Below are 22,728 nucleotides of genomic sequence, written 5' to 3' on the forward strand. Positions count from 1 at the left end.
AATAAACACAGCTCATTATTTCCATCCGGGACGAAACAATTGATTGGTTTGGGCGACCATTCGTTCTCGCAACCATGGCTACCACCACTGTTGCTACAAGATCTGCCCATATGCGCGCACCCGTTTGCTTTGAGGAGTGCAAGAGAGGCGCGGAACCTACGAAGAGTAAAATTATGGCAGAGCACCTGCATATACAGTCAGCAAAGGCAAACAAGGCAAAAACTACTTCCTCGGACCCTGGTTGCCCGCACTTTTGAACGACCTCGTGTGCTTCGCCCTCGACCCTGGACCTGTCCTCGAACCGACGATGCGGTAGGCTTGTCTCCGGAGTGTAAAGTTAGTCCTCATCAGAGTCAACAATGTTTTCATCATGGAAACTCTTACATGCAAAACACCCTATATGTTATGAATCTTACACGAAATTCACCTTCATCACAGTTTAACTGATGGTAATGGAAAAACGTGTATCAATGCAAACTGTTTTTAGCTTTGCCTTATAAATATAGCTCGTTACCTATAAATATAGCTCGTTACCGAATCAAACAAAATATATTTTTAACTTTACCAGTATCGATATTCTAGCTTGATAGTGAGTACTAAAAGCCATCTTATTTGTTTATATTTATAGTGATAAAGTTAGGTATTTTATTACATGTGATTCTGACATGGGGCCCTATTTTAACGATCTGAAACGCAAGTGTCAAAGCGCAAAGCGCAAGTAACTTTGTGGGCGGGTCTCGGCGCTGTTGCTATTTTCCCGGCGGGATAAATGACTCTTGCGCCAGGCGCAAATCTAAAATGGGTTGGTCTGAAGTAGCTTCATTATTCATAGGTGTGGTTTGGGCGTAACGTGAAATAAACCAATCAGAGCGTCATCTCACATTCCCTTTAAGAGCAGATGCGCTTTTTCCATAGTGGATTGCTATTGTAACGGCGGATTTGCCAGGCGCGCGCCAGCAGCTATCTATCTATCTATCTATCTATCTATCGTAATAATGTATGATTTGCAAAAATGAAAACTGCTGCTTCTGTGAAGATGAGAGAATCAAAGTGCGCGTTGTGCACACGCTACATTGATTATGGCCAAGCATGCGCCCTTAAAATAGCCTATGAATAACATGCGCAACGCGCCACTGACTTTAAACTATTTTTTCCTGGTTAGTGGCGCAATTGTTTTCTAAACCTGCAAAATAGCAAGAAGGAACGTTTGCGCCGGAACACACCTCCTCTTTGCGCTGAACCGCCCCCGGGAGCGCAAGTGTATTTCTTAGTTAACCGACGTGCTTCTGTGGAGGGAAAAGCGCGCTTTGCGCGGGTGCAAAATAGGAATGATACATGCGTCGGTGTACAAAGTCACTTGCGCTGGGTGCAAGATAGGGCCCATGATGTCACTGCATGCACTGCGCTCCTTCCTCTCCACTCGTCTCAGGTAAATAAATAAGTAAATAAATGCGTCTTCCAGCTGAGCCTGAGCGTTTGGCGTCGCGCGTTCATGTGTTTTGGGGGCGTGGCTTTGGAAGGAGCTCAGAAGGGAGGGGGTGGGAGTGAATGGAAATAATGAGCTGTGTTTACAACAGTCGTGAAAGGTCTACAGACACTCGATTTTTATACTCTCTTTTTCAGAGTACTTACATTTTAATTATGTATTTTTTCAGGCAGGAATCAAAATTTTCAGGCAGGAATCAGCCCATATTTATATGAGCCTCCCGCGAACCAAGATGAGTCAAGTCAAGTTCACCATCGAGAGCATCTCGACGTGTCCAATAAGTAAATAACTAGATTTAGATAAGATAGATAGCCTACCATTCGGACACTTCGAGATGCTCTCGAGGGTGAACTTGACTGATAACTTGACTTGACTCAAAACGAGACAGACACCGATAGCCGCACCCTCATCGGCTCTGGCCGCACCCTTTCGCCATGGCACGTGACCGAAAGAGAAGAGAGGTCGTTTCGAGGGGGGAGGGAAAGGTAATGTATTTGATTAAAGATTATAAGGGTAAATGAATTTTTAAAAAAATAATGAAGTGCACAGATAAATCATTTATAATAAACACTACAATATTACATATAAAAAGATTTGTCAAATTTGATTTCATGCCGACTTTAAGGAGTCATTGTTACAGTTTAAATATTTAAGTACTGAGCAATAATAATTAACAACATGTACTTACCGTGTAATTATGCATAATTTACTGTTATCACTGTGGTAAGTACATGTAACATATGTAACAATGACACAGTAAAATAAAGGGTTACCCAGCTATGACATATTCAACATGTGACTATTCTGCTGAACTCAGCAGGAAACACTGCGTTGCATCATGGGACAAGAGCTGGCATATGATTGAACTCCTGTGCATGTCCGTTATATTTCACCATATCAGCACCCTATTTCTCAGCATAGGGAACTTAAAATATAAAACTTCTATTTAAGGAAAAACACTGTCTATCTCAAAGCACGCACAGACAGGAAATGACATCTGCCACCAGAGGCTCCAGTGAAACTGCTGTAGTGTCACGGTGCAGTTTAGAGATGACATCATTTCTTCCTGTGGCCCCGTTCTCCAATACAGTCATCAGAGACATGAAACAGAACATACCAAAACACACCAAAGTAAACATTTAAAACATGAGGATAGTGTGAGGTGTGCTGTAAAGCCCACTCCTCAGGCCAGAAATACAAGGGGCCACCGTTACTAGACGACCCATGAACACACATGCAGACCACCTGTACAAACACCAACATACGTCAACCACACGGGATCTTCAGGTTAAATCTGCAGCTCCGTTTTCAATCCAACACACGAAGAATTTCAACTGCTTCCGTCTCTGCATTGCTTAAAGTTTAACCTGAAAGTGTGTCATTTTTACACCACTCATGTGCCATTTTGCACATTAACCTGAGACAAGCATTTTAACACTTAAACTTTAACTGAAAGTTCTTATAGAGCTCAACAAACCTCTGCTGACGTGCAAAAGGTTAAACCTGACCATCATCTCATTTCAGGTCCACAGGCAAAGCAAAGGCTAAAAATGAAATATAAAAATCAAATTAAATTAAATTAAATTAAATTTCGAAAACAATATGGGTTGCACAGTCATTCATTCATTCTATTAATCCTATGCACTCAGTCATTCCAGAATTAGAGGCCAATAACTGCAGGCAATTCCAAATAAAAGAAATAAAGAAAAACAAATATTTATTCTCACATCCAAGAACGTATTTGTTTTGTTTTCTTTATTTTTTTCCCTTTCTCCCTGTTTCTCTCTGGCTGCCATCTGTAATGGCTGCCATCTGACTCCAATGATTGGTTATCTGTGATTGGAGGATGAGAAGAACCTTTGGAGATTTAAGCAGCACCATTCCATGGAGGTGTGTGTGTGTGTGTGTGTGTGTGTGTGTGTGTGTGTGTGTGTGTGTGTGTGTGTGTGTGTGTGTGTGTGTGTGTGCGTGTGTGTGCGTGTGTGTGTGTGTGTGTGTGTGTGTGTGTGTGTGTGTGTGTGTGTGTGTGTGTGTGTGTGTGTGTGTGTGTGTAGGCTGCTTTGTTAGGGCTTCTATTCTCAACTCAAAAGCTTTACTAATCGTTTATGATTATACCTTGTTGACTGAGGGCGTTTTTACACTGGCAGTTTAGTTCGGAACGGAGCACGGTTTGCATGAAAAATTGGTAATGTGAAAGCGGTCATGTGGACCCGGGTGCGCACTGGGGTGCCGAACCCCAGACTACCTGAAGGAGGTGATCTGAGTTCGGTTGCACTTGAACTGTGGCGTGATTCGCGTGAATGTGAAAGCAACACGGGCTCGGGAACACACTTGTTCAGGAAGTAAAGTAACCTGCACATACGTTTTAGCCGATTACGATGTATTTAGTTCAATAAAACACATATATGGGATGATAGTGTTGATTTACCTTGGATATGCGCCAGTGTGAGCTTACAGTGTATTCATGTATAGCGAGTGCAATCAGGGCGGCAAATGAATGGCAATCCACTGTCTCCATAAAAGAGTCTGTTCTCAAGCAGCAGAAATGCAAACCACATACAGTAAACCCAAGTGCTGTTTACTCAGCTGCGCATAATCACCAAATTAATAAAACACACAATATATTGCATTTCATGTTTGTGATGACGCAAGATGAACGCACATGCACCAGGGTTTGACAGAATCAAGTTGAGTGTGTGAAACTAGACCAACGCTGGAACAATCCTGCTCAGACTCGGGCATCAGCAAATGTGCCCAGTGTAAAAAAAAGCCCTGAGTTTCTCTTCAGTGTTACTGTGTTAACACTCTTGTAATTAGTGCCTACAACAAGAAAACCTTTTTTGTTTGTAAGTTACTATTTGTTTGTTTACCTTAGTTGTATTGTTCTTTATATTGTTCATTCTTTGGGAAGGGATTAGTAGATAGGTGGGTGCAATTCCATTTTGATCTTGTTTTCTCCTGTTTAAGCTAGTTAGGGAGTAGCCTAAGTGTATTTTTATAGTACTTTTTTTTTTTTATTTTGTAGCTGAGTTAGTTTCTCCCTACTAGTTAGACGGTTAATGTTAGTTGTTTTGGCCTTGTCCCCTCTTGAAGCCTTGGAATCCTCCCACATTTGTAAAATAAAATAACTTGTTTTTGATTCACCCTGGGGTTGGGAATTGAACCTTACACATCACACCATTATTATTCTATTACATGTTCCTCCATTCCAAGAATAAAATGGGGACGTAACATTATTTATAATATTAGGCGTTTCCAGCAGGTCTAAGCACCATTAAAGCATTTAAGAGTTGCCCAGAATAAACATGCAGAGATGGTGGGGAAAAACCCGTTCTGTGTCGTTCAAACATAGATGTGAAGATTGCTTTTCCATGAATGAAGTATTTGACTTGCTTATAAGTAGAGATGCACTAATACTACATGAACGACTACTAATACTAATACTACATGAACGACTACTAATCGACTAGAAAAATCTTTAGTCGAAGAGAGCCCCATTTATTTTTATGGTTTATTATTTTGAGTTAAGAGACTCACACATTAACGAAAAACAACAACATGGTTGTTATGAAAGATGCATGGAATGCAAAACAGCATACAGTAAGTGAATCCAAATGGCAAATGAAAACCCTGAAACCTGAGTGGGAGTTAAAAATACTGCATTTCTCTGCATTTTAACATTCCCTCATACACACACACACACCACACAAACTGAGTGTGAGTCACTCCCAACTACACACAAACACACCACCTCCAACACTAACTGCAATAATGACAAATGATTATCCACGCTTCAGTTAAACCCGCAGACATCCTCTCGCTCTGACACTCCTTCTCACGCTCACACTTTCAACCTCATGTAACTAACAACCTCTTAGTTTATTAGCTCCCTGTGTGTAACAATTAGTGTATCAGTATACTGATATAACAGGCTGATTAGCTGACAGATATTTAGCAATTTGAAATAAGCATCAGTCGATAATAAGATTATCTGAAGTCTGAACAACTGAGACCAGGTTTTCTTTTTTTTTTATTCTCTCAAAAATATGTAGAGAAAATAAAGAAATTTTAAATAAAATAAAGGAAAGCGGAATATACAAAGTTGAATATTTCTAACATTATTGCCCAGATATTTAACAACATGCCCCAATACAAACGTGAAAACCTGGAAAGTTAATTTGCGTGTTGTAAATTGGCATTTTGTTTTTGTAGAAATGAGAAATCTGTCACATCTGCAAGGTAAAACACCTTTTGCAGTAATCCTTCCTCACCGTTGCACATCCTGTTGTATAGTTAAGAGCGGTTTTAGGAAGCCAAAACACTTCAAATGAACTGATGCTGATGCCAGTATAGAGAAAAGGGTGGCAGATGGCTGATGTAACATCAATGTTTAAACGTAATAAACTTTTATGATAACAATTGAGACATGCAAAAATTAAATGCACAACGTTGCACAATATAAATTCTGAAAATGTTTAGGCCTACTATCTTAGAACAGACAAAATGGGAACTACTTCTGTAAATCCACCATCCAGTTTTCAGTCAATGCAGATAATCTCAAAATGAAAAAAATCTGCTTGTTTAAGTGGTCTAACAGATTCATCAATGTGTCACTAGCACCAAGCTTTCACAGGTTGTCACACTTACAAAGGCTCATTTCCTGAAACCTATCACACATTTCTCAAAAAACATCAAAACTAAAATCAGAACCTCAAAGCTTCATGACAAAATCAAAATTGTTTTATTCTGATTATTATGATGAATACGTGTAACGACTTTTTAAACATCTACACTACCGTTCAAAAGTTTTTACTTTCATTCAGCAAGGACACATTAAAATGGATCAAAAGTGACAGTAAAGACATTTATAATGTTATAAAATATATAGATTTATATATTATGTTGTTGCTGCAGTTTTAAAAAGGACACAAGAACCTGTGCATGATTTTACCACGCTAAGGCGATTACCTGGACCTGGTCAACTATAGGCAGACAGATAAAGTGTCACAGAGGGCAGGATTTCTGTAACATTTCGAGAGCATTGGGAAAAGGTTTCCTGGTTGTTTTGACTGAGGGGGCGAGAGGAACAGCTGCTGTTCCCGGGTAAAAATGGACAAGGCCACTATCACACCACCTTATATGGCAGTGTTTCTCCTATCTGCCCAGAGAGAGAGAGAGAAAAAGAGAGAGAGAAAAAGAGAGAGAGAGAGAGAGAGAGAGAGAGAGAGAGAGAGAGAGAGAGAGAGAGAGAGAGAGAGAGAGAGAGAGAGAGAGAGAGAGAGAATGAAAGGAGGGAGGGACCTGATAAGCTCTGGAAAGAATTAAAAAACTCAAACTTTAAAAGATCTTTTTATATATTCATCTTCTCATTGAAGACACACACACAAACAATACACAGTAAAACCTCTTCACGATGACTCGCTTAATTTAGTCCCCATTTGTAAGTCGCTTTGGACAAAGGCGTCTGTTAAATGACTAGATGTAAATGTAAAACGCCAGTGTAATAGTTTGCCCATCTCACAATCTGCAAACAATGTCAAAGGCGATTCTTCATGAATTAGATAACTTAACTTTACTCTATATCTCTCTCACATAGAGATCCGTTGACAAATGACGACTTCATCTGCTTCATTCCCACTTGATGACCTGTCAAAACAGACCATACACATTCCTATCCATCAAAGTCAGAGTCGTTCTCCAAGCACCCTTAGGACAAGAACTACAATGTTTTTGTAACTCATGCCTTTGAAGTGTAATTTGATAACTGTCCAACAAACTATTTCTACTTGAGGTCTCTCTTGAAACTGGTAGCAAAAATAACGTGTTCCACTCATCCATCAATCGATCTTTCCTGTAACGGCTATTTAGTGAATTAAAATGTACTGAAGATGAATTAGACGGAGTGCTCCTGGTCCTCCCTTTGGCTAATGAATGCGCACAGACACAACTCGATGGCATGAGAAGTCCAGCATATCCACCTGTAAAAAACAAACGTTGCACCAACCATCTTACAAAACTTGCAAAAAGAAGCACTTATAAATCAGCTGTTTTTAACAAAAGAGATGCTCTATAGTCTCCCTGCAGTTTTTCCACCAAAATATGTAGGCCCTACTTATTTAATTTTACAGTGAAATATTACAATTCTCACAAATTTTATCAGGAAAAGAAAAAGCAATTAGATTTTCCCCCCCAAATCATATAGGCTAGCCATGTGGGAAAGCAATCCCATAACAAACTATGACCAGTTCAGTAAAAAAAAAAAAAAATCTGAAATATTAATACAATAATACAATATAATACAAATTTACTATTTTACCCAGTATGTGAGAGTATTGCATTGTTAGCTCAGCAATACTGTATATGCTAAAGCAAAAGTCTTTTGCGAGCTGAGTCCTCTCACCCAAAGATCGCTATTTGTAATATAGTTCCAATATTCATTTCAGTTATGATGCCTACTAGAGGACAGCAGCCTATGTAGATGGCAAGGTGGCTCACTAGGTTTAGGAACAGAGCAGCCGATGTATGTGGAGATGCCACATTTCACTGCAGAGAGATCCAGTAACTAAAAAAAATATTTATTATTTATGAGAAGTGACTAGAGCTACAAATAAGCCATTAAACAGCTGCTTATCAACAATTTAATGCTGGATTACAGGATTCATCAGAGATCAGAATGCAAACAAAGTACACAGGCTTGAGTTGATAGAAATAGAAATGTGATGATGATAGGTACGCCACATCACTCCCTTCTCTAAGACACCTACCCACCCACCCAAACACACACACACACACACACACACACACACACACACACACACTCCTAATGCAGCAGCTCCATAGCCCATGTGTTTATTAACATGTCAGCAAGACGGATTTATGTAGAATGTAGAGCAGAGGTTTTCCAGAGCAATAAAGATCATGAATCATCTCCGATTCCAATGAAACGGTAAACTCAACAGCAAGAAGCTGATCAGCGGAAGAGTGTTTAACAGGATTCGCCATCCTCCATTAGTTAGTCACTTTTTTATTAGTCTAATTAATTTGCTAATGCCACTAGTCCAGTTAAAACCAGTCTTATAGTTCAACGCACAGAGGAGAGACAGGATTAAGTGTACACAGGGTAGATACCACAAGCAATATTTCAGTGGAAACTGAGACACGGACAAGGAACATTCAAAACATCTGTTCAAAAATCCCACCGATAACAATCCGTTTCAGTCCAATTTAATAAACAAGTCAATAAACCATTTAATAAACAATTCAATAAACCAGTTCAGACAAGTTACCACTCAAATATCTATATAATACACACACACAACAGTTCTTATTAAAGAAATGAATGCTTTTATTCAGCAAGGATGCATTAAATTGATAGAGATAAGAGACAGTAAAAACCTAATGTTACAAAATATTCTATTTCAAACAATTGCTGTTCTTTTCGACTTTATATTAATCAAATAATCCTGAAAAAAGGATTACAGTACCACACTTACCACCAAAATATTAAGCAGCACAACTTTTTTCAACATTGATAATAATGATAAATGTTTCTTGAGCACCAAATCAGCATATTAGAATGATTTCTGAAGGATCATGTGACACTGAAGACTGGGATAATGATGCTAAAAATGTAGCTTTGTCATTACAGAATAGAAAAGTTATTTTAAATTGTAATATTTAACAACACTACTGTTTTTCTGTATTTTTGATCAAAGAAATACAGCTGTGGTGACTGGTGAGCATAAGGGACTTCTTACTGACCCCAAAATCTGTAGTTTTTGAACGGTTAAAACAATTGAATAATTATATAATACAGGTTTTCTTTCAACACTGCTACAAAGAGGTCTTCAAAACACACGCCCCCTGAAGATGACACATCTCACGTCCACCAAAGCAATCAGATCAACCTTAATGACAACGCACAACAAGGGTGTGGAACTTCTCAACAGCACAATGCCATGCCATAAAACAACAACAAATAACGCCAAACAAACATGAAACCATAGAGAAAAAACAAGGTTCAGGTCCAGACTACAGTGTGCATCTTGCTGTACGGTGTGATTAAGCTCTGCATTAAATACATCTAGCTCTGAAGTACCATTTCCCCTTAAATCACTTCTGAAACCACTGTTGGGCAGTTTTCGATGTGGTTGATGCGTTCTGGTATTATATACCAACAGGTCTGGTATAAAGAAACCACACTGGCCAAACCCTTCATTTCACTCACCATTTCTGTTCTAGGAAGGAGGTGTCCAGAGAGAACATTTTGACAACCCAATATTTTCACAGAAACCATATTTCAGAAACTAGAACAAGTTATATTTCATTAAAAGATTAGTTCACCCACGAATTAAAATTCTGTCATCATTTACACACCCTTATTTTGTTCCAAACCAATAAGAATTTCTCTGGGCCAGTCTTAATGAAAATGAAAAAAAAAACTAGGGGAATGAAGCTTCGAAGAGCATGCAAAAGCATAATAAAAATGACTAAAAAGTGGTCCATGTGACTGGATTATACATTTACATTTTTTTGGAAGCACTGTGTGATAAAGTCGAATTCGAAAAGCGGATTAGCTGATTAGATTTTCTGTGCACTACCCCAATTAAATGTTTTATAAAAGTAAAATTACACCCCATGTTAAAGTATTTAAATATCAGGTGTCAGAGCAACCTGATCATTCTTGAGACTAGTTTCAGGTCTAAAAAGAGAAACTTCAAGGATGATCAATCCCTCTTCCGGAGACATATTTCCATTTGCCTCCAGACACACACACACACACACACACACACACACACACACACACACACACACACACACACACACACACACACACACACACACACTCTACAGAAGCAGAACTTCTCTGATTCTCCTGCAAAACAGTAGCACCTGCTAATGGTGTTGACATAAGCAATGTGATACCCAGCCCAGCTCAACCAATACAAGACACAAAATGTTTACAAGAATATGGGGAGGCCTCATCAGCACAGCATCCAATGAAATTCCATATCCAGCGTACAGGGAAGAACACAGGACAGGTATGGATGGATGTTAGCCCCACGAAACCACATCTCCTCTCCTGCTGCAGAACAGATCCTCTCCTGATGAGATTAAACCTGCTGTGGACTGATAAGATCCAACAAAGACAGCAAACAATAACAGTATCGGGGTCCAGCTGGACTCCTGCTTATCCCAGATGTTCCTGGATAAACTTTACAAACACAACAGCTTTCACAGGAGTGTGTACTCGCGTCATCTGTACTACAGCTCTGTTTTTGCTTCAGTGTGGAAGACGGGCCAGAGGTAACGCTACTGTAAATGTACAGTAACTGAGATCAGTGAGACACCTGCACATAGATTCAGAGACTCTAACATCTAATGTCTTTATGTTTCAGACTGAAAGTGTATGGTTTGCTTTTAAAATAATATGTTGTTGTTCTGAACCTACACTGCCATTCAACTATTTGGGGTCGATTAACTTTTTTTAATGCTCACCAAGGTAAAAACACTAATACTGTGAAATATATTATTACAATTTAAAATCATTTTCTGTTTTAATTAATTTTATTAGGTCATTTATTCTTGTGATGGCAAAGCTGAATTTTCAGCATAATTAATACTCCAGTTTCCAGAGTCACATGATGCATCAGAAATCATTATAATGTGCTGATTTGGTGCTCAAAAAACATTTTATATTATTATCAATATTGAAAACAGTTGTGCTGCTTGTTATTTTGGTGGAAACTGAGATGCTTTCAAGATTATCTGATGAATAGAAAGTTCAAAAGTACAGCATTTAATGCATCCTTGCTGAATTAAAGTATTTATATTTATTTCTTTAAAATAAAATTGAACTGACCCCCAAACTTTTCTCTTTTTTTAAGAATATGCATGAAAAATGTATATGTGAAGATTTGTCAAAATATGTCAATGTTTTGTTCAACAGGAAGTTATGGGTGTTTCTTCAACTATGCCATTTTTGGTCCTGTAAACACAAAAACTCAAACACTTCACGCTCTCTATAGTTTTAGTTTGTCTACATACAGTGCATCATGCACGCATGTATCACAGGACAGTCGGATAAAAGGTCAATCAAAATCTATAAATAAAAGGGAATTAAAAAGTTTGAAGGGGAAAAAAACAATGGAGGCATGATAAAGAAAAGCTTCAAAGAAAGTGATTTTTATAAAAAATCTATAAAAATCTTGAAATCTAATCAATCCCTGGGACATATCCAAAGCTGAATGACGTGCACATTTTTAATTAAAGGCAATGTGCATCCAAAAAATTGCTTATTACATCCAAAAAATTTAGTTACAAAACACAGGTCTAATGTGAATGTGTGGAAGAAGGGTGGAATTTGAAGACTGTGGTCAGCATCTCTTACCCACTGCAACCACACAAACACACACACAAGCAGATGCTATCCACACACACCTCAAGGAAAAAAGGGAACAGAGATAAGGCCCATCAACATTCCAGCCTACAGCGTGACTGCCGGTTATCTTAGCTCAGGGTTGCAAACTAAGTGTCTAAAAAACACCCCGCAACTGGAACATTCCACTTTGACCCAATCCAAACAACACGAGACCTGGTTTCTATGAATAAAGAATAGCAGTCTGGTTTTACGGTTAACCTAGGACTGTGTCCGCTACAATTATTTTGTAAGTGTTGCCTCTCTGACAGCCACTAAATAAATGACAGACAGGTTATTCATTAACCTCCTTTCCTGAGCCTGACCTTTGCCCTTTCTCTCAGACCACGCTGCCACCTGGCAATCTTAAATAGGCTAAGCTATTTTAACTGTACAATAGAACCTCCTTAATGATCATCCACCATGCTGCTATATGAAATATCATTTGTTTAAACATGCAAGAGTTTGTGGCAAACCTCCAATCACTTAATCTCAGAGATAGTGGGTCTGTTTAGCTGTTGACTCAAGTTTGCATGTCCAACTGCTGCCCTCTGAATTTAGCAGGAATATTACATGATCTTCAGGTAAAGCGGAGAAATCTGCTCTCTGGAATGTTGGAACGGATGCCATTTCTGAATTTTCATTTCAACAGGCCACGTCTGGATTAGAATACTGTAACAGATTACGTGTGTGTAAATGCATGTTAAAAGTTTGATTTCCGTCAGACTAAAACAATAATTCGGCATGAATTTTTCTAAATGCACGCTAAAGATCTTATTGTGAATGAATGATTTGTTCATGCACATGTATAATTAATATGCTGGACTTTTCCAATCAATTAGTGGGCATAAACCCCGCCCCTTTTGCACAATCGATTGCGAGTTCACATTCAGATCTCCCTCCATCCGATGAATAGAACCAATACCTTACCTCACCCTACAGTTTTTTCTGTTCGATAATCCTTTACATTTGGATCAATTACACTACGTCACAATAGAGATTAAAAGATCAGTCGCTACTTCCGTAACACTGAGATTCGAAATTATTAGCATGAGCTGATAGATTTCTGTTTGCCTGATAAGTGTCAGAAGCAAGATGTTTATTTTGTTAAACAGATCGTTACTTTCTATCGTATAGACTAATAACGTATTAGACAGGACTGTTAAACAGATCGTAAACTAAAGACGAGAATGGGAGCGCTGTGTGCTTGGGCTCTGGTGTGCTCAGCGTCGTCAAAGTAAAGTCCACCGCGCTGTTCCTACTGGCTGTGTGAATGCAACCAGGAAAATGGCCCTAAGGGAACATTTAGTTTTAGGGGAACCACCCTGGTGGCTAGTTCCTAAAACTACCCGGTGCGAAAGGGGCTAAATTCTCAATGACAACAACTGTCTCATGCATTTAAAAGTTTGTTTCTTATTTCATACCTGTGTGTGTAATAAGCAGTGTACACGCATTGTGGACCCGCCTATAGGCATACATTACTAATGCGCTCTTTAAATAACGACAAAAATATTGCGTTTTTGTTGGTCAATGGCGCAGTCTATTTCAGAATAGCAAGTTAGCAACACGCCAACAATGCGCCTGAACACACCTCGTTTTCAGACCAGCATGCCTATGGGCGAACAGATGGGCGCAAATGCATTTGCTATTTAAACAACGAGGCGCAGGAGGACGTGAAAATGATAACTGCGACGGGCTGAAACTAGCAAAAAACACTTACATCACGCTTGGCGCTGCATTGCGCCGGGTTTATGATAGGGCCCACAAAGTTTTTTTGGCTAATATACAGTTTAGGCCTACTGCTATGTCATATCATATGCATTGTGTACTGCATGTAAAATTCAAGAACTTTTGGTGCCATCATGTAGGAGCAGTTTTGGACTTAAGTTAAGGGTGAAAATGGGCCAAAGTGGCAGTAAGACAATGTAATAATCACAGTAAAAAAGGAGGCTTAGATTACACTAGGGATGCTCTGATCAGGATTTACTGACTTCCGATTTCTTGGCCATCATCATGATCAGCTGATACCGATCCCGATCATTCAAACTTTATATAAGTGATACATGCTCTCTGTTGACTGTCACTGTTAACCCCTTACACCCATTTTGATGAATGATTTGACGTGATTTCAAGTGGCATCCTTAAAAGTAATGGCTTATAACTCTACAAAAAAACAAGGTATCATCAAGTACATGGTCTTATTTGACAGAACCTTTCAAAATTTTAAGAAAATAGATTTCAATCACATTTGGAGGTTCTTATGTTACAACACTGCTGAGAAAACCCCAGAAAATGTGATGCAATTTATTTTGTTATTATTCATGCTTGACATGATGACTATTACAAAGTATATATGATAGGTCATAAAATCATTCAAATGTTTGCAATCATGTCAGCTGGGGCCAAATTTTGTGTTGATATCTCAAAGCAATCAACAGTTATGGCATTTGAAACCAAGGTTATCATCATCATAAGTCCAAAAACATCTCAAAACAAGTGAACTGAGTGTTATTCTGAATATAAGAACTACTTGTATGTGAAAACGCCACAAAGCATAAAAATATTTATAATAGATAGATAGACAGATAGATAGACAGATAGATAGATAGATAGATAGATAGATAGATAGATAGATAGATAGATAGATAGATAGATAGATAGATAGATAGATAGATAGATAGATAGATAGATAGATAGATAGATCATTTTATTTAATGCCATGTCAGCATCTAAGGCTATTTTCATGGCAAAAATTAAACAACAAAAATACAAATATCATATAAATACAATAAAACCAAGTAAACAAACACCTTTTCAGGCATATAATTTTATTGAATATGTAATTCCAGCGCTGATTCAGCTGTGTGCTCCTATTCTATGGCGCACAGTAAATCAAGACCTTTCAATCAGATCGACTGATCCAACCCAAGCGCGCTCCAGCTGTAAAACAGTGTCCGATTGGTCTCGACACATTGTCCCTACCTATCATATTTGAGAACCAGTTTCCATTGGTTAAACTTTTTCAAATGACGTTGGAAAATCATGATTGCGACGTGAACAGATTCAGGAAGTCCTATAGCTTTAGCCAAGCTTTTTTTAAAGATCTACCCTACCTAATGTTTTGCAAAGTTGCAAAGCAGAATGTGTCTCAAAAGCCTAATATGTAGGCTATACTGTTTACATGCACATCGACGGCAACTTTATACGTTTTTTTTACGTCATCAAATTGCGATTGGTTCGTGAGATCGGCCAAATTTAGTGATTACCAATCGAGACAAACCTGGAAAATTCCTGATGGATTCACTTGGCATCATTCTGCCAAACACACACAGACTGGCCAAAGCGGCTATAATCTCAGGCTGAAATGCTTGTTTTAAAGGCCTGAAATCAATCGCATTATGCTGGATAACTGACAGTAATCAGCTTGAGCTAGAATTAATGACAAGTTAAATAGTTCATGAGGGGGTGAGAGCAAAAAGGGAGAAAGAAGAAATGAAAATATCTGTGTGATGCGTTTTCTAGAAGCATCTCGGTACAGCTAAAAACTCTCAAACAGAGCTATCTCCTGCCCTGAGCTTAACCAGAGAGGGACTTGAGCTATAAATGGCAGAGAGAAAGACACAAAGAGAGAAAGAGAGTGAGGCTTGTTCACTCCCACTCACTGCTTCCCACTTCTCCTCTGCTCATCTCCTTCTCAGGAAACACACACATTCTTCCGCAGTGGAGAAACTCTGTCACCAACACTCACAAAGTGGACAGCGTGCACACACACGCACACACACACACACACACACACACACACACACACACACATACACAAACACACCTCTTTAATAAACACCAATTCCCTCAGAAAAGATGACCCATATCTTTCTCTCAGACAGCTTCTCAGAGTTTAGTCCAAACTGTGGCCCAGATATACGGTGAGTCAAATCATGCTTCATCGAGCATCTGCCGAGTATTGTTTGCTTTTGGACCAGATTAACTTTAATCAGCCAAACAGATCTGACATTTTTACATACAGTTTACACATGCAAGAACATCCAGTACCAAAAGAACAGTCTCCCTGACTGCCTCATATATGAATCACTTCACTGAGAGCAGCAAGTTTTACACCAACGTGATGCATCTGCTATGATGTTCAAATGCACATGCTTTTTTATTTTAAAATACTTTCTTTCATGCATGCAAATAGATTCTCTTATCCAAAATAAGTAAGCCATCGGTAGGTTGGCTTCCCTGAACAGTGTGAATACTGTTGTGCTTTCAAATCATGGACTAGTTTAGTTTATGCATCACAACCAGCTCAACATTATCCGGTAATTGTATTTTATTTTTATTTATTTTATTTAAATAAGTCTCTAATGCTTACCGAGGCTGCATTTTATTTGACAAAAAATACAGTAAAACAGTAATACTGTGAAATAGTATTCAAATAAAAAATGACTGTTTTCTATTTTAATATATTTTAAAATGTCATTTATGGCAAAGTTGAATTTTCAGCATCATTACTCCAGTTCAGTGTCACATGATCCTTCAGAAATCATTCTAATATGCTGATTTGCTGCTCAAGAAACGTATTCTCAAGTTTGAAACTGTTGTGCAAAGTAGACCATTTATTTGAAATAGAAATCGTACCTGCTACTTAAAAATCTTTATTTTACTTTTGATCAATGTAAAGTTCTTGCTGAATAAAAGTGTTAATTACTTTTTTTTAAATTACCAATTACAAACTTCTGAATGGTAGAGCGGTACAAATCTAATTGAATTCTATTAGCCTATATATATCACATCAATATTGCCCCAGACAGTGTCAGTCACTGAAAACACTGTATGTTAAGCATTGCAATTGACTTCTATTGTTTGCAAATAAAATAAACTTTTTCAAATGATTTTCATTTACAGTATATGCATAGTTATTTTGTAATGTTAAAGTAATGTTCTGTATGATGATGTCCCCAAAAGGAGGCATTAGCTAAATCAGAAATAAACCGATTGACAGGCTCGCCAAATATTATCACTTGGCACCAACTGTTCTGGCGTGTAGTCGAGCATCACGTGCCCACAAACACACACTGAACTGGCATCTATCAGTTGACAAAAAAATTATATATATATATATATGGATAGATTAGATCAACCTGTAAATATTCCTGCCCTCATAAATATGTGTCAAATGCCTTCACCTGCAGATTAGTTAATGGCAGAGTCTACTTCCAGAACCAAACAACTCTTCAACAGCAGGAAGGGGGAATTACGAAATTGTCATGTTGCAGGCCAACAATATTACTATATTTGGACAGAGGCAACAGATGAACTCAGAACTTGACGCAGCAGAGTTATTCAAATATGGCAAGTGTACATGAGAATAGTTTTATACGCGGAGATTGGGACTTGAGGTTTCCCGCAAGTTGTTGACAAGGAAAGTAGGAAGTGGGAGCGATGTTTGGGTACAAATGCCGAGCATAATAAAAGAGACATCAACGTGCACACAGAGCTTCCTCACAGCTCATTGTGACGTTCATTTCTGCAAAGCAACATCGCGGTTAAGTTGTTCTCGTGCTATTTCTTCCCCCCCTCGTGTCACTAGGCAACGGATCTTCGAGGCGCATTAAACATTCATGAAAAATGACGGTGAACTTACCAGCAAACTTTCCAAGTTGATCGCAGACCGCGGCTCTTTGATCATGGCTTCCAGTTGTCTCAGCCGGTTTTCCATCCTTCTCTCCGCTCCTAGCGACATTTTTACCTTGTCCTGGCGCCAGTATGAGCAATGAAGAGCGATCTGCACAACTTTTCTGGTTCACATTAAAGATACAAGATCTTCTTTCTAGTTGTAGAGCAGCGGGCCTAGACAGCCTCCGACTCGCCGCCCTCCAAAAAGTACCCCGGGCTCGTCCAGAATAAAGCAAGAAAAAAATAATCCAATGGGAGCAACTGAGGTTTTCCAAACTTCCCTTCAAAACAGTCTGTTAAGTGGTTACTTTAAACAACTGAGCGGGATCAAACTTCTCATCCTTTCATGAGAGCGTACCGTCAATGGCGCGATAAAGTTTTAATTTTGAGAGGATTCAGCAGCAGGGCGTTTTCTGGGCGCCCCTCTCCTCTCCTCTCCGCCTCTCTCTCTCTCTTTCTCTCTCTCCTCCCTCCCCTCGTCTCCTCTCTCTCTCCCCCTTTCCCAGGCGCTCCGGACTGGCTGAGCCTGACTTCAAATCTTCCTCAGTTCATAAACAACGCTGCTCTTGTTCAAAGGCGAGCATCTGTTGGAGTCGAACAAACTCCAACGCATTCCTGCAACACACTTAACTGCGACGTGAAACGGAACCAGTGCGTTTTATGTGTATTATATATTTGATAAAGTTAATTTTGTTAAGTTACTCGCGAGCGCTTTCCTAAAGTGTCTCCGCAGGTCGCTCGCTCGCGCCGGTTCCCCGGATCAGTTCCTCGGTATTCCAGCAGGCAGCTCGAGCCTCGAGTTCGTTTTTCTGACATCAACTAGCGATGTCCGATCCGTGAGCGAATCGTTCTTTTGATTCGGATCTTTTAAATGAATCATTTGATCCGGCTCACAAAAGCGATTCGTGTGAGCGGAACTTCTCAAATTAGCGACTAATTAATTCAAGTTCTAAATCATGGAATTAAAACGAAAACAGCATTTATATATTATGTATAGCTTTATGTTAAGGTTTTACCGTATGCAATATGCCATGCTAGTATATCAAGGATCACGTGATAGTGCATTTGCGTCATGACGTGAAAGAATTGCTGAATCGTTTTTGTAAACGATTCTTTGGAATGAGTTGTTTAAAAGAGCCGATCCGCTTAAATGAATCCATCACCAACGTCGACGATAACAGCAGTCTTTACCCATAAGCCCCTGTTCTCTCTGTATGTCTCGCCCACGAAGCAGCACGGGAGAATGCAAATATCCTCCGGCGGATAAAATTCTCACACTTACCACAGAAGAATCACAGACCATATCACTCGGCTTTTGTCACATTGTCATCCCAAAAGTCAATTAAGTAGGCCTATAAAATGTGAGATGACTGAACACATGATGTTGAAAGTTGAACTCACAGTGAATGTTGCTTCAATGATGTACATTGTAAATTGACTTTTTAGTTCATTATTTTTAATACATTAAAATGTATTTATTCGGTGAATATAAGGAATTATTGCATAGATTTTCAAATTCGCGAGGGAACACTGAAGAAGCAAAGAAACTTCCCAATGAAAGAGTGTAACAGCGACCTCTTGTCGGTGCAAGAACATTATGAAGTAATGTTCACTTGTTGATATTGTTTAAGAGGGCAAGTTCTTCCACTAGAGGGTGCGTTTTATCTCTAATTGCACATAGGCCTACAATAAATAACCTGGCTCTACTAATATTACCTGAATATCTCACAAGAACGATTAAACGGACCTGCTATTTTCTGCATTAACCTCCCTCAAATGTCAACTCAGTTGCAATTATTACGCATCAAACTACAAGGAAAATAAAAAATAAAAGTTCAAACTGTTGATGAGCTGCAGTGATCTGGCCTGTGTCATTTCCCAATCTCATCTACACCCCTCTTTCTTTCAAAATTCAAAGGAAAAAAAAACTGAAAACATATATGAATATATTATTAAATCTATTTTGACTGTGATCACACCTTCAGAACCAAAAAGAAGGGACACATACATGTAACCTGTTTAAAAAGAGAAAAACTTTATTGGGTTATAATTTGGCAAGCTTTTTTAAAACATTATAAATAGGTCTTGGCAAAATATTCCAGTTCTATTCCTCCTATTGTTTCATGGATAAAATATCAGAATTGGCTGATTATATGTAAACTTAACTGTGAAGAATTAACTAACACATCTGATGCCTATTTTTCACTTGAGAATGAGATGCATAAAGGTTTTCAAAACTAACCCTAACAATGTACAAGTACAGAAAAATATACCACAGAGCTCTGACAAAATAGTTTTAAATCAAATCTGAAACTAATTTGCATTTATATATTGAAAAGTACCTGTGTTCATCTAAAAAAATTCATATGCAAATAGTCTATTCTAAATATAGGGTCATCTTTACTGCCTCCACCAGCATATTACAGTACTCAGAGAGATGCATATTAATGTCAACACAAAATCTAATAAAAAAGCTCTCAATACACTGCCAAAACATACAGCAAAGACACACATACATACACATCCAAAAAACAAACTGTTACCCACTGAACACTCTTGAGTATAAAAGCAAGGCAAGAGAAGGGATCAAATCTCTGATACACTGTTCTTAACACATCTTGTGTCTGTTAAACCTCAGCACGGTTGCATCTCTGGATTCCTTTTGGCCTTGCGGTGGTTCGCTGTCAAGATTAGCAGGTTGTCCAGGCGAATCATCTCCTTGCCCAACTCCGTGTACAGGCCGCTGCCGAACATTTGGTTACTGGTGTTTGGGACTCTATCTGAATATAAAGACCCAGAGCTGGGGAGAGAAGTTTCTGTACGCGGATTACCCTGTGAGGATGATACAACTAATTTAACAAAAACAACATTTAGGCCTAAAAATGCAGCTTTATGCATACTCCATCATGAAACTGGCCATGAAAATATTCACTGAAAAATAAAGATAAACAGATGACAGCTTCAATAAAAAAAAAAAAAAATCATATATAAAATATGAAATACTTTGTAAAGTAGGAAGTTTATCAGTAGTAACCATATATGAATTGCATATGGCTAGTCACATGAACACGAAGTGTGACCAGCTTCATGTTGCCTAAAATAAAAGCTTTTTATATTTGTCATGATCCCAGCCTGTGTTCCCCTGGTCTTGTGTGGACTTTAATGTTATTTCTTGTTTGAATCGTTTATGTTTATTTATTTGTTAATAAAATATCTGCATTTGGATCCAGCTCTCCCTAATTTTTTTAGTTCACCTATAATTACAGAAACAAATCAAACATGAAAACCATGAACTAGGAACAGAATGAACGCACCAAACATACTGCCATGAATGACACGAAACACAGGGGTTTAAATACACAAGGGGTTACTGGCAAACAAGACACACCTGGGAACTAGCAAAGAACGAATAAAGAAAAACTACAAAGGAAAACAAAACATGGCACAGAACAAGAAATAATATAAAAGTCCACACAAGAAGGATCATGACAGACCTTCATCTCATTTTAATGATATTTCTCAAAAGTACAAAATAACACAAAATAACAATTAGAAAGTGCAATGACTTTTTCAACCAAAAGATGCCAATAATTTTAACACTATTTCTTTATAAATGATACCAAAAGTTTGAAATCAGTCAGATTTTTGTATTGTTTTTGAAAGAAGTCTCAAATGCTCACCAAAGTAAAAACAGTTCTGTGGTGATTTGGAGCTCAAGAACAATTTCTTATTAATGTTGAAAACATGCTGCATAATATTTTAGTGGAAAAAGAAAAGTGATAAAGAAAATTGCAGGATTCTTTGATGAATAAAAAGAGTAAAAGAACAGCAATGTTTTTAAATAAAATAAATCTTCTGTACCAAATGTTTGCAATTTAATGCATCCTTACAGAATAAAAGTAGCCTTACTGACTCCAAACTTTTGGATACTAGTGTAAATTATATTTACATTTTAACAATATTCTCAAAAAAGCAGCAACAGATCTGGGTTATTGCCAGAGAGCATCACTGATAAGAGGGTTTCTTACCAGCTGGTCAAAGTTCATGAGGAAACTCCAGTTCTTCTCCCTGTCATAAAACAACCATGAATAATTTACAACGCGATATTATAATAGGCCTATCTCTCCACGATGCAATTCATTATTTAGAAGCGAAATCTTCATCGTTTTATTAGCTTATATGATGGTGGTTGTGTGTACAGTAACAACGGCTGTATATTTAGTTGTCAAATAGGATGAGTAACCGTAACGCACACCGTCCAGGGGGCACCTGGTCAAACCACAATCCATCCCGTATCAAATAACGGGTCAAACAATGGCACATTTAAGATGGGAGAGAAAAGATTAGTAACGTAACTCCAGGGAAAGTGAGTAACAAACATGCAACTCCACTGAAAGTGAATTAAATTATCTTTCTTACCATTCTTTCGTACCGGTTCGCTCCGCGCGCACAAACTCTTTCCAAACCTGGTCTTGCTTTACAGGGTCTCGGGTATCATCGCATTGCGCCGGTGTGTCACCGGTGTTTCGTGTCCTGTCCGCTGAATTCCTGAACACTGAGACCGAGGACTGAGAGGCGAGGGGACCGTTAGGGCGGTCAGGTAAACGGTACCCAGCTGAAGTGGCGCGCCGCGTGTTTCCTTTTCTGTCCATCACTCACAACCCTTGAACTTGTCAACCAAACACAATTTTAAGCCACTGTAAAGTTCATTTAACCTATTTAGCCACTTGACTTTTAAAATGCTGACTCAATGTAACAGACTTTGTTTTTTGGGAAAAGGGCTCTGTCTTGCTCTGAGGTGGATGGACGTGTCGCGCGCGCTAGTTCAGCAATCACAACACGAGCCGAGGGGCTGCTGCTGCTGCTGCTGCTGACGCCCGGTTGCGCGGAGATTCGCTCTTGTTTACCCGGGACGTTTCCCCTGGAGACAGCCGGGCGATGCTGGGATACCCTCTCAAAGCTTTTGTTAATTCACGAGGAGGCGAGACATCCGCTGCAGCAATGAGAGCAAATGAGCATTACAAAAGCGAAAGACTGACAGGTTGGTGACATAACAGTGCATGTAGGCCTATATAAAAGAGACATAGGCTACTATTTATCCTTATAATGTTCTCAATTAGGCTACGTGCGGCAGACAACAGTAGCCTAA

The 22,728-nt window shown here is 38.7% G+C and overlaps 1 protein-coding gene and 1 long non-coding RNA gene across 2 annotated transcripts; both read right to left on the reverse strand.

Annotated features, from left to right (window-relative positions):
- Positions 1-5,528: 5,528 nt before the first annotated feature.
- On the reverse strand, positions 5,529-10,990 carry LOC309491930. Its single transcript, XR_014203371.1, has 2 exons — positions 10,287-10,990; positions 5,529-10,246 (listed from the first exon to the last, which is right to left on the reverse strand). It is a non-coding gene; the product is annotated as an uncharacterized lncRNA (long non-coding RNA).
- Positions 10,991-19,593: 8,603 nt separating this feature from the next.
- LOC309491929 (ciliary microtubule inner protein 5-like) lies at positions 19,594-22,516 on the reverse strand. Its single transcript, XM_082190958.1, has 3 exons — positions 21,999-22,516; positions 21,608-21,647; positions 19,594-20,411 (listed from the first exon to the last, which is right to left on the reverse strand). Exons 1-3 carry the CDS (start codon positions 22,229-22,231, stop codon positions 20,214-20,216), a joined length of 471 nt encoding a protein of 156 aa, XP_082047084.1. The 5' UTR covers positions 22,232-22,516; the 3' UTR covers positions 19,594-20,213.
- Between the last annotated feature and the right edge of the window lie 212 nt (positions 22,517-22,728).

The sequence above is a fragment of the Leuciscus leuciscus genome (assembly GCF_965113295.1).
Source record: "Leuciscus leuciscus genome assembly, contig: HAP1_SCAFFOLD_731, whole genome shotgun sequence".
Classification (NCBI taxonomy): domain Eukaryota; kingdom Metazoa; phylum Chordata; class Actinopteri; order Cypriniformes; family Leuciscidae; genus Leuciscus; species Leuciscus leuciscus.